This window comes from Malurus melanocephalus, unplaced genomic scaffold (genome assembly GCF_030028575.1).
Source record: "Malurus melanocephalus ecotype Western Australia unplaced genomic scaffold, MMel_1.1 scaffold_381, whole genome shotgun sequence".
In the NCBI taxonomy this organism is placed as follows: Eukaryota; Metazoa; Chordata; class Aves; order Passeriformes; family Maluridae; genus Malurus; species Malurus melanocephalus.
In genome coordinates this window covers 1-12790 of record NW_026623613.1, presented here as the reverse complement: position 1 = coordinate 12790, position 12790 = coordinate 1, and the positions used below count along the sequence as shown (strand labels likewise).

Here is a 12790-nt window from a genome sequence, read left to right as displayed (position 1 = left end):
ATTTATTTTTTTTTTTATCTGTCAAAACATTTCATTTCAAAATTACTGGAATGAAATACTATGGTTTTGTTTCCCATCTGCCTGCCTTTGTTTGGAAATACCCTGCCAATTTATTGAAAGGAATKCTGGATCTGAAATGATGCATTTCCCTTTGCTTCACCAACTCAGACAGATTGAACCTGAAACACAATGTTTTCCCCCCTCCTTGATGAGTGAAAACATTGGAAAATGAGAACTGACCTGAAATTGAGTTTATTTAGGGATTTTTTTTGTTGTTGTAGGACAAATCACATATTCCACAGTTATTTTGCATCTTCTAGGCCAGAAGTCAGTAAGACATTTTGGGGGATTTGGGATGCTGTGGGAAAGCTGTGGCTCTGCTCTCAGGTGTGGTGGGGACCAGGAATAGAGAATGAGGATGCTGGGAGCCTGTCTGGGATTTGGGAACTGATCCACGAACCTGGCAGCAATTCTGATGTGCTCAAGCTGACCATAAGCTCGCCCTGCTTTGGTCTGGGGGGATCTGCTGACTCTCAGCAATATTTCAGTGTCACTGCAGCACCCCAGTTTTCTCCTGCTGGCACCCAGGGCTGCAGCTCGGGGCAGGATGTGCCATCCCACAGCTCCTGCTGGGCTGGCAGCGCTTCCCGAGCACAGGATTGCTGGCTTTGTGTGAGCAGAGCAGTTGGGATKCAGCCGGCGTCCCTCCCAACCTAGTTCTGCCTGCAAGAAACTTCTCCCTTCTGGAGGCAGAGCTGAATCACGCCTRGGACGTGGCTTGGGTTTGCAATCTGTGCTTTTTTCCCCCCAGAACAGCCCTCGTGCTCCCCTCTCCCGTCCTTTCAGAGGTGGCACCAGTTCCAGGTCACCCTCCAGCTGCTGGGGGAGGATTTTGGCAGGCTCTGCCATTCATCTCACATGGAGCACTCTGGGTTTTCCTGATTGTTTGCATCCCTGACCTATTTATAAGGAAAATTGAAAACAGAGAAGCACCAAACCCCTGTACCCCAAATCCCAGCACAGGGACAGGGGGCAAAGAGACAATTGAGACCTTCCCCCCTGGGAAAGGTGATGCTGGARGCTCGTCCCAGTGATGGATTCTATCTGTTATCCAGGGGCCAGAGAAGGAGAGAGCTTTGCAAACACCACCATTTTCTGGGCCTTCAGCTTCCCCTTCCCATTGTCAAAACCAGTCCTCACACGAGCAATTTAATGGACCCAATATTCTGGTGTAGTGAAGGGAGAAGGCTTCATTATATTAAAGTCAAACATACAGGACTATAATGGAAAATTATACATTTCAGACTCTGCCTGAAAGAGCRGCACATTAAACATTGCAGTGAAAATAGCTGGTTAAAATGTTCCAGCCTGCTGTTACGTGCCAGCACAGAATTGCATTATTTTTCTACTTATTTGTCTGATGACATTCAGGTTTTTTTCCCCCCTGCTTTCTTTTCATTTTGAATGAAGAAGGAGGCTTAGTACTCCCTTCCAGCTGGAGACTGTAAACCCAGGGTTCTTGTGGTGACATTCCCATGGAACACCAGGTGGCTGGTGGAGATCACTGGGGCTGGGGAGCTCTGGCTCTGTGTTCCCACCTGGGGAAAGAATGGCAAAACCCATCTTTGCCAACCCCTCTATTCCCTCCCGTGGCATCCCAGGCACCATTCTGCAGAGGCATGCAGTGGTGCCCACCTCAGAACCCCTCTCCTCCTCCTCCTCCTCCTCCCTCCCAGGCCTCTGGGGACATCCTGAGCTCCTGATGTGAGGAGCACCATTAACCACGTGGCTGTCAAGAAGAGGCCGAGCCTGTCAGATTTTAATTAAACAATTATCTTCTTGAAATTGGCATTTTCTCAATCCTGGGCACACAAGCTGAATCCTAACGAGACCTGGAGAGAGGAGCAAGGGGAAGGGAGAACTTTTGGGGGACTCCCTGAAGGGAGAGGGGCTGGGGGAGCAGGGGCTGCCCTGGGGTCCAGCCCACCCCTGATGCCCAAAGACCCCACAAAGCCCCTGGGAGCCCGTGGAGATGTGTGATTGCACCTGGAGGAGGTTTTGTGTGAGGTGCTGCACCCTCTGGGTACCACAGCAGCGTTTTGGAGGAATTTTGGGCTGTTTCCTGGAATTACGTGTTCACTATTCCTGGCAAAACAGGGTCCTGGCAAAAGCCCCCCGTGGAGGCAGCAGTGAGGTGAGACAGAACAGAAGTGACACTGAGCAGGGAGTGAAGGTGACACAGAGCAGGGGGTGAAGGTGACACTGAGCAGGGGGTGAAGGTGACACTGAGCAGGGGTGAAGGTGACACAGAGCAGGGGGTGAAGGTGACACTGAGCAGGGGGTGAAGGTGACACTGAGCAGGGGGTGATTTCTCTCCCCCAAACCTGTGCCAGGCAGCCCCAGCCCCCAGCCTGGCTCTGTGTGACCCACATGGGCGGTTTTGCTTTGCGGGGACTCTGCCCCAGTTAACTGAGAGCCCTGGAGGGATTGGGAGGCAGGATTGGTGCCCGTCACCGTGTCAGCCCTGATTAGCGTGCACATCTGTAATTAGACACAGCAGCTGTGATTTCCAGCCTGCCTGAGATCTCAGGTGGGATATTTATGGCARGGAGACGCTTAGAGGGTTCTCAGCAGACTGAGCCTTTGAGCTTTGGTTTGACGGGTACTTCAAAAGGAAATTGCTATTTTGGAGGTGCAGAGCTCAGAAAATAGAAGCAGCAGTGTTTTCTGGATTAATTATCTTTGGGTGGGTTTGCTTATAATCGTTTTGAATAAAGCTCTGCAGGGATACACAGGGAAAGGGGGTCCCAGGACTGGCTCCTTCCATGCACCAACCTCCTGCACCTCATGTAGAGCTGGAAAACACCTCTCTGGAAAAATAAGGGAGTGTGAAAAAATACATCTTCCCAGGGCAGAAAGTTCCTTAAAAATTAATTTGTTCCAGAGGGAAGAGTGGCATCAGACACAGCCTTTGTGACAGTGCTCTTCCCATGGGGAAAATCACTACAGGCCTGGGGGGCAGTGGTCACTCACTGGTCCTGCTGAGGGCAGGGAGCCTGGCTGCCTGTTCCTGCCATTCCTGCCTGTCCCTGCCATCCCTGTCTGTTCTGCCATCCCTGTCTGTTCCTGCCATTCCTCTGTCCCTGCCTGTTCCTGCCATCCCTACTATTCCTGCCTGTTCTGCCATTCCTGCTATTCCTGCCTGTCCATGCTCTCTGCCTGTCCCTGCCTATTCCTGCCACTCCTGCCTGCTCCTGCCATTCCTACCTGTCCCTGCCATCCCTGCCATCCCTGCCATCCCTGCCATTCCTGCCTGTCCTTGCCTGTTCCTACCATTCCTGCCATTCCTGCCTGTTCTGCCTTTCCTGCCATCCCTGTCTGCTCCTGCTATCCCTGCCTGTCTCTGCCTGTCCCTGCCATTCCTACCTTTTCCTGCCATCCCTGCCATTCCTGCCTGTCCCTGCTGTTCCTGCCATCCCTGCCATTCTTGCCATTCCTGCCTCTCCCTGCCATTCCTGCCTGTCCCTGCCACCCCTGTCTGTTCCTGCCATTCCTCCGTCCCTGGCTGTTCCTGCCATCCCTACTATTCGTGCCTGTTCTGCCATTCCTGCCTGTTCCTGCCTGTCCATGCTCTCTGCCATCCCTGCCATCCCTGCCATCCCTGCCATTCCTGCCTGCTCCTGCCTGCCCTGGAACCTGTGCCACTGCAGTGCCAGGCACAAGCTCATTTGGTGTCACTGCTGAGCCCCAGTGCAGAGGAGGGGCTTTGCCATGCCAGGACCTGAGGGTGACTCCCAGAACAGGGAGATGTCGTGAAGTGAGGGCAGGCAGAGTCTCCTGGAGACCAGAAGCGTTTTGTAGCCCACAGTGACAATATTCCATGGTTTGAGCACTGGTGACTCTGAGCAGTTGTGGATGTGGAGGGGCAGTGGCAGCACTGGCATCCAGTGTTGGCTCCATCCCAGTGCTCACCCAGCTCCTGCCTCCCTGCCCCACCCCAGTGCCAGCAGGGACCACTGAGCCCCTGGGGCTGGCAGAGGTGACRGCTGCCACCCCTCACAGCTGCCTGTGCTGGGCAGCAAACCCTCAATGACACGGCACTGGGAAAAGGGAGATGTTTTCCCTGTATTGTCCCAGCCAGTCCCAGRCCGCTTTTGTGGGACTGAGCACCAGGGCAGCCAGGCCTGGACCTTCCTTTTGAGCCCCCTTTGGGGTCAGGGGAACAGAGGGTGCCAGACCACACCCGGGGCAGCACCAGGATGCTCCTGCTCTGGATTAGCTTGGCATCTTTTCCTGCTCTACCTCCTCCCCTGTATTTTAAAATTGCTCCTCCATTGCCCACAGCTGCAGAATGTTTCTCAGGCTGGAACAGCTCATACTTTAGTTTGAAGTGACCTCTTGCATGAAAAGTGATTTGATTTTATAACTTACTGAAAGTGGAAAAAAAAGAAGACAGAAGTGGAACAGGGTGACTGCATTTTCACCAGCAGGTTGAACCCAAAGCACTCCTCTCTCTATCACTTCACGGCTTGTGAGGTTTTTCCAGCCCTAGRACTCTTCCCTGGTGTTTTTGGTGGACCATAGGCTTTGGTGGGTGCCCAAGGCACTGCTGTGTCAGGGGCAGGGCAAGGCTGTCCCCACCTGCTGCCTGTGCTCTGCTCTTGCCCCCCACAGGTGGACCCTTACCTGCCTTACGAGTACACCTCCGAGGGGATGCTGGAGCGGATCCACGCCTACATTCAGCACCAGGTTGGGGAGAATCCCTGTCCTCTCTGGGGAGCCATCTCTGTCCTCCTGCCAGCCTTCCCTTTTCTCCCTGGGGACAGCCCTGTTCTCCCACAGGCATTGTGCAGCCTGAGCCTGATTGCAGAGAGGGGCTGGGGGAGGTTTGTCATCAGCCAAAGGTGCTGGGGGTTGGTGGAGGAGYCCTGGGGGTGCTGGGGCTGGGTCAAGGCCCCTCTGCTGCAGGAACGAGGTAGCACTGGGGGAAAGAAGAGATTGGAGAGGAAGAGATTAATCCCCCCAGCAGGAGATGCCATCTCTGCATGCAGGGAACCTCAACCTGACAAGCAAAGTCATCATCCCAAGTGTCCCCCTGTGCCCCCAGCAGCCTCCCTTCCCCACTGTTAACATCTCAGYGCACCGACCCTTTCTCTTCTGCCCCTGCAGGATTTCTGCACCACGCCATCTCCTCCTCCATCTCCCAAGACCAAGAGTCCTGCTATGCAAAGCTCCCCRAGCCCGCTGGCCCTGTCCCCCAACGCCACCCACCTGGTGTGGTCRCCCAGCGCCGGGCGGGTGCCCCAGACGTGGCCCCCGGTGGCCTCTCTGCAGGTGTGGGTGTCGGAGCCGCAGCACACGTGCACCGAGACGTGCCGGCAGCACGGGCTGGTGTGYGAGCCCACCTTCTTCAGCTTCCTCAACAAGGAGGAGGTGTTTCTCCAGTGAGTTGGGGTGTGTGGGGTGGCCAGACGATGTTCCCTTTGCTTCCCCAATCCCCAGCACCCAATTTCCTCATGTTCCCCCTGCCAAAACCCCTCTGCTGAGCCTCCGTGCCCGAGGCAGTGCAGGCAGGGCACAGCATCACTCCTCAGAAGGAAACAGCAGCGTTCCCAGCCACGCTTCACCCTCTTCCACCCCATTCCTCTCCACCTCCCGCTGCCCTCTCCCCTTTTAATGCCTCTCTCTCTATAAAACTRCATTTGGAGCACCCAGTGGTGAAGTTTTAATGGAGTATAAATCTGYCACCGGGCCGCGTGCTGCTCCGTGGGCAATTGAAATGCGAGCGTTGCCGGCGCTGTCAGACGGCACTGCGCGCCCTGCTGACATTTTTATACCATAAATTAGAGCTGGGGCCTGGGCTTYGCTCTTTCCCCCTGCACTTTCCCTSCTCCAGACCTCAAAACGAGCTGGCTCAGGGAGTCATTGCTTGAGAAGGGTTGGTGGGAGGGTGATGTTGGCACTGCTGCTCTGTCTGGGAAGGGGAGGGATGTTAAAATCCACACTGGGCATTTCTGCTGCTCCTCGGGGATTTTGGTGATGCTCACCCCAGTTTTTTKGTTCATCCCAGCCAACAGGGGTCATATGGGCATTCCCTGATCCCATGAATGTTAGCTGCAGTGGGAGGTGTCTGTGGAGAGTGGACAGAGCTGTTGGTCAGCAAGGGGCTGTCAGAGAGTCAGTGAACATCCAGAGTTGGAAGGGACCCAAAATGATCAATGAGTCCAGCTCCTGATATTTGGGCAGGGTTTTGAGGGTGCTCCTGAGCCATCTGTGGGTTGGGGTGTCCCTGGGCTGCAGGGTTGGGTTGCCAGGTGTGGTGTGTCGGGCTGGTGACCAGCACTCGCGTGTAGCCAAGAGCTGGCAAGCACAGATCAGCAGAGATCTGCCCCCACCCTCAGCCAAGGAACCTCCCCCAAAAAACGGAAGGAAAAAACCCTTCAGGGCCCCCCTGACCCGAGCTGACCCAGCTTTGCCTTGGCCCCCAGGCTCAGCATCGCCTGCGACAGCACCGAGTACGAGATGAACCACCTGTACCCCGCGGTGGCCGAGAACGTCCACGAGTGCTACCTCCAGAAGGAGCCACTGCTCTTCAGCTGTGCCGGCTCCAACACCAAGTACCGGCGCCTCTGTCCCTGCCGCGATTTCCGCCGGGGACAGGTGGCCCTGTGCAGGGACTGCTTGTGACAAGGGTGGCCCCAGCGCGTCCGTGACACGGGCAGCGAGCGGCGTTTGCTCAGAACTGTGCCRGGACAGTCCCTCCCGGCGGCTGAGCCGGGGCTGGCGGGCTCTGGGGGTTGTTTTGTCCACCAGCCGACACTGAGTGACCACAGCCTGAACTTTGGAGTCATTTCCTTCCCGAGGAGCATCGTCCGACCGCATCCGAACCCTCCTGGACCTGGTGGCGCTGGGACGGGGTGGTGGGGAGAGGGGGGCTGGGGACACCCTGCCCCTCCCCTGGCAATGGGACAAGCCACCAGCAGACTGCAGTTTCAGGGTTTTCATCTTCTTYGAGCATCCTAAGTTGTTTTATTTATTGATTTATTTTTTTTTTAACCCTCCCCCTGACAAGTGGTAAATTAAAGGGGAATCCACACCCAGCCCTGCTGTGGGAGTTCTTGGGAGAGCTGCATTTGGGGGGGACGGGGGTGATGCTGTGGATGATCCCTGTGTGGATGTGGAGCTGGGGAGGACAAAGGAGAGGGGACTGCACTCCCAGCACCCCCAGGAGGAGCTGGTGTGGGCTGGACAGCCTGAGAAGGGAAAGGGAAGGGTGGGATGGAGCTGGGAAAGGGTCCTGGGCAGGGCAGAGGAGCCCAAAGTGAGTCCACCCCACTTCCAGGCTGCTCCTCACCCTGCTGGGCCATGCAGGGAGCTGAACATCCCTCCAGGGATGATTGGAGGTGGTGGGGAGGGGTTGTTTGGGATTCAGGTGAGAGGGAAGAGGGGAGGATGTGCTGCAGCAGGCAGAAGGAATCCCTGGTGGGCACTGACCAAGGGCAGAGCAGCTGAAAAGCATCATCCTTGCCTCTGTGTGCCCAAGCTTCCATAGACCTCTCTGCTTCTTCAACTTTCCTTAATTCCACTCACTCCCTCTGGGACAGTTTTTCCCCACTGCCAACATTTCCCCTCCTGGCACATCCCCTGGCTGGGGTGACCTGGTTGGCTTTTGTAGGGTTGCCCACCGGGACAAGGTGCTGCTGTGAGGTTGGTGCTCAGCCCTCCTGTTATTAGGAAGCATTTGATGGTGAGATCCCTGCATCCCATAAAATGTATGGCTGGAAAGTCAGGGGCTGGAAACTTCTTCTCATGGACAGAAACTGCTTCTCTCATGGACAGAAACTCCTCCTCTCGTGGAAAGAAACTTCCTCTGCATGGAACTGCTCCCGGCTTGGCCTGTGAGGGAGGCTCAGGGGTGGCAGCCTGGCCTGTCCCTGTCCCTGTCCCTGTCCCTGTCCCTGTCCCTGTCCCTGTCCCTGCCAGACGCCAGGCCCTGGCAGGACTGTCCCCTGATGGCTCCTGGTGACAGGAGCAGTGACATGATGAGAGCACAAGGTCTGCCCTGTGACCCAGCCGCTCTCCAGGGCTGTGCCACACCCCTGGCACCTCCAGCCTGTCCTCCCTGCGGCACTTTTTGGGGGAAAATCCCATTCCTCAGCTGTGCTGGAACATCAGGCAGAGCCCAGCTCCCTTCCCCACGTCCCTGTTGTGTCTCTGGGACCCCTCAGGTKCTCCTGTCCTCGGGGCAGCCCCCACACGATCCCCCACAGCCGCATCCCGCCCTGGCTGAGGCGGAATTGCTGCTGTTATCCCGGAGCAATTTATCATCTTCAGCTCCAAACTGCGTGGGCAGCCTCCATCCTGCCTGTGACGCCAGCCGAGGGGAAGGATTGATTAAGTAATTTCTGTGTCTTGCAGCCAGCGTGTGCCTGGATAAAAGCAGCGCCAGCCTCTCTTCGTAGACCGAGCAGCACCACCTCTGCGCAGCACTTTCATCTCAGCCTCAAACATCCCCTGGCACTGCCTCCTGCCCGGGCTGGCAGAGGCAAGGGGGGTTTGCCAGCAGGAACCACCAGCAATTCACTCCACAGGGGTGTAAAAACCAAACAAACCCKGATTTTATAGGATATTTAAGCAAGTTTTAAATACCAAGAGGCTCGGGATGCCTCGTGAGGYAGTGTTTGTTGCAGATCAGTTCCCTGGGCAGCTTCTTGCACCGTTTCTGCTCAGCTGCTTTTAAACCAGCCTTCACCTTCCAGCAGCCCAGCGCTGCCTCCCACTGCAGAGAGCCCCAATTATCCCCTGGCAGCAGCATTTTTCTCCAGGCTGAAATAAAAGGCGGCTGGCTCACCTTCGCCGCTGTCATGGGAAATAATGATCTGTCTGGAGCCTCGCTGCATCTCAAGTCAGCCTGTAAATTTGGGTGATGGGGCTGAGTGAGGCTCTGCTACTGCCTGTCATATCTGCCCCATCAGGGGGAGAAAGCTCCTCCTTTGGCYCCTGGTGATGGATCATCCCTGGTGGAGGTTGGGGGTAGAGGGACCGGAGTGTGGGTGCTGGGGCAGCCCCTCCTGTGCTGRTGCCCTGGTCTGTAAAATCCCCTACAGGGGCAAACTGGGGGCTGGGGTGTTTTGGGAATGTCAGTTCTGGGTGTTAAGGTCAGCTCTGGGTGCAGAATTGGCACCGAAATGTTTGTGTTGTGTGTTTGTGGGGTGTGCCAGGGGCAGGGTGGCACCCTGGTGTGGAGGTGGCACCAGGGAATGGAGCTGCTGGGGGAGCTGGGGTAAAAGAGAAAGGATTTTGGAAATGCTTTTCTCTGCCCTGGCTGTGCTTGGTGATCACTGGAGCATCCCACTGACTCCCCAAATCCTTTCCCGAGCAGCTCTCCAGCCTGGTGTCCCTGGCCAGGGCACATTTCCATTTGGAAGGGAGATCTGAGGATGCAAACATCAAATTCACAATTTATTAAGCAGGAGCATGAAAGAGATTTGAAGGGGAGCAGAGCCACTGCCATATGAAAGAGATTCTAATTCCCACAGCTAATTGCAAAGGATAAATCCCCAGCTGGGAGGGGGAAAAGAGGCAGGAAACGGTGTCAAAACTGGGAATAAACCCAAATTAAACTGAAATGAGGAGCTGTCAGCTGCACCCCCGATGCTGCTGGAAGGGACAGTTTAACACTCTCAGTGGGTGCGTGGGCACTCCCTGGGGTCCCCTCAGGGTGGGGACCTTTTGATGGCATCTCTGATGGCACACACCCAGCAGAGCCTCCTGGAAGGCTTTGGATATTTTTTTTTTCCTAACCTGTTTTCTGGCAGCTGTGAAACCAGGACAGGCGTGTCAAAAGAATGATATTGTTCTGGAAATCCATTTTCCTTACCTAGAATGAAGCCGGGGGCGATTCATGTTTCTGAGCCTCACTCTTCTTCTTAGCAATTCCGCTCAGAACTTTCTTTCTGGAGCTGGCTGGGTTCTTTTTTTTTACCATTTTTTAAGTTGTTGACATCAAACTCTTCCCTTGCCAGTGCGGGGGGATGCTGTGGGGAGAGGGCTGCCCTCGCAGCATCCCGGGGCAGCAGCAGCGATCGGGGCCGTAAATCCCAGCCCGGGGAGGGAACGGCGCTGCCCCGCTCTTATCTGGGGCTTTATTAGCAAATCGTTAAAGGAGCTTTTCCCTGCTGATCCTCCGCTTATCAGCAGCCGGGTAAAATGGCAAATCGCATCCCTGGTGCGGACGGTCCGGACAGGAGAAACCCATTTATTTCCAGTAACGGGTTTATCAGTAGATCAGAGAGCTGCTGAAGATGTAAGCACCGCGGTTATTTCCCCAGGTGATGGATCGGGAGCCGGGGCCGCCTGACAGGGATGGCTGATGGACCCGGGCTCGGCGCTGCTGGCTCATGGATTTCAAGGTCTCTTTAATTGAGTCCTGTCTCCCTGATGTCACTTTTGTCCCTATTTTTTTCCATTTTTTTTTAATATTTTCCCCCCTTTAGAATGACTTTCCCGAAATAAACTAATGCGTTTAATCTTCCGTCCCCTTCCCTCATCTCTTCCTCCCTTTGGCAAATCCAGGGCTGTAAAGAAAGTGAACAAATTGAAAACCTGTCCTCAGAYTTACTGGGTGAAAAGTGCAGCAAAATCCTCTGCCTTTTTTTTTTTCCTTCTCTTTCTATTTTCATTCTTTATTTTATTTTATCTTGTACAAGGGGCTCGGACTGGGGGTGAAGCTCTCTCTCAGAGCTGTGGGGTTCAGCATTCCAGTTTTTTATCAGCTCCAGCAGCGGTGCCCGGTGACGCTCATTGTGGCTCGTTAGCGGAAACCCATTAAAATCGGGATCGAGCCATTAAAACTCGGGATCGATATTTTTTCGGGAGAGATAAGGCCCATTCAATAAAATTCCCCCAAAGCAGGCGGAGAAATACCAGAGCCAGAGCAGAGCAGGAATGCTGAGGGAGCAGCTTCTGCCAGCGCCCGAGGAGGGGACAGGAGGGGACAGGATGGGACAGGAGGGGACATCCCCCAGACCAGGGAGTGTGGAACCTCAGCCAGGATCCATCCCTCAGCACCCAGAGCTTCTGGAGAGGGGGGAAATTAAGGGTGGGGAGTGTTTTAGGGGGATTTGGTGGCTCTGTGGGGCACAGGCGCCACTGCTGCCTGCAAAGGGCAARAACAGGAGAATAAAGTGTCCGTTCCCATCAGCGGGCTGCTGGCTTTGGAATGCCGGAGGAAAGGACTGGTGGGTGTTCAGCCATCTCCAATCCACCTCCCAGAGGGCTCCCACCACCTCTCACCCTCTGCAGCTCAGGTCCCAGCAGAGACCAGTCAGAAACAGGAGCGAGGTTTGCTTTCAGCATYAGAACGAGCTTCCAGAGGTATCAGCTCTTCTCTAAATATAAACCAGAAAACAGGAAATAACGATCTGCCCTAATTTAGTGCCTTTCATCTAAGGATCCAAAGCATCTGACAGCATCACTGAGAAATCGGGGAAGACTTTGCAACCTGCATGGAAATGCAGCCACTTCAGAGCTTTGTGTGCAGCTTTTTGCTGAATGTTGCATTGCAACCCYTCGCTCRCCAGCCCCARTTCCTCCCCAAATTCCCCCAGTTTGTTATCACTGGGACTGGGACCTGGAAATCCAGCCTGGGAATGGGTGATGTTCTTGGAGTTTGACAGGGTGCACAGCTGGCTCAGCGCCACCGAGTGTGGAGGAGTGTTTATTTAATGAATTAATTGAATTAATTAATTTTCAGGAGGGTGCTGAGGAAGATAATTGGGAGCTCCAGCAGCTCTGCCAGCTGTCTGTCTGTGCTGCAGTGGGAGCAGGACACGAACCCCACATGGAATGGGGAGCAGAGAGAGCTGGGCAGGGCTGGGGCAGGTGGGAATCACAGAATTATGGAATGCTTTGGGTTGGARGGGACTTTTAGGATCTTCTCATTCCAACCCCGCCATGGGCAGCAACACCTTCCATAGACCTGGTCCAACCTGGCCTTAGACAGTTCCAGGAATGGGGCAGCCACAGCTTCTCTGAGCACCCTGTGCCAGGGTCTCACCATCCTCACTATGAAAAATTTCTTCCTTATATTCAGTCTGAAATGACCCTGCTTTAGTTTAGAACCATCACTTCTTGTCCTATCACAACAGGCCCTGCTAAAATGTCTGTCCGTGTCTTTCTCATCACCTCCATTCAGGCACTGGAAGGGGCTCTGAGCTCTCCCTGGAGCCTTCTCTTCCCCAGGTGAGCCCCCTCAGCTCTCCCAGCCTGGCTCCAGAGCATCTCTGTGATCTCCATGGACCCACAGGAACCCACCCMTGTCCTTCTCCTCCAGAAGGTGTTTGGGGAGATTGTGGTCTGTTCCTTTCAGCAATATTTTCCCCAGGGAAAGGCCCCCCAGCTGCCCTGGCTGCTGCACAGAGCCTGTGCGCTGGAACTGCTGCTCCTCCCTTTCCTGGCATTCCCAATCCCACCCCTTCACTGCCCTCTGAGCCCCTGGGTATGGTTTGCCCCATGTCCTTTGCTGTCACCAAGCCTGGCACTCTGGGATTTACTCTCAAGCTTTGCCCTAGAAAACAAGGAGAATGTTCCACCAGATTTACCTGTGAGGTTCTCAATCACCAGACCCTCAGAGCACCAGCAGGAAGGATGTTCCTTGGCCACTGCTGTCCCCAGGCTCTTGTGACATTCCTGTCCCTCTGCAAAGGCTCRTGCAGGTTTGGCATTGAGGTCTGAGCCCCCTCAGTCCCTGTCCCCACCCTTTGCCATCCATCTGGAGCAGAGGGTGGCA

The 12790-nt window shown here is 54.9% G+C and overlaps 1 protein-coding gene across 1 annotated transcript in view; it reads left to right on the top strand.

Annotated features, from left to right (window-relative positions):
* MGAT5B (alpha-1,6-mannosylglycoprotein 6-beta-N-acetylglucosaminyltransferase B) overlaps window positions 1-7091 on the top strand; it is a 42629-nt gene extending 35538 nt beyond the window's left edge. Inside the window, exons 13-15 of the mRNA XM_057378964.1 lie at window positions 4675-4749; window positions 5170-5444; window positions 6489-7091. Coding sequence (XP_057234947.1) covers window positions 4675-4749; window positions 5170-5444; window positions 6489-6687 — 549 coding nt within the window. The 3' untranslated portion in view covers window positions 6688-7091. The remainder of the gene's footprint in view (window positions 1-4674; window positions 4750-5169; window positions 5445-6488) is intronic.
* The last annotated feature ends 5699 nt before the right edge of the window (window positions 7092-12790 follow it).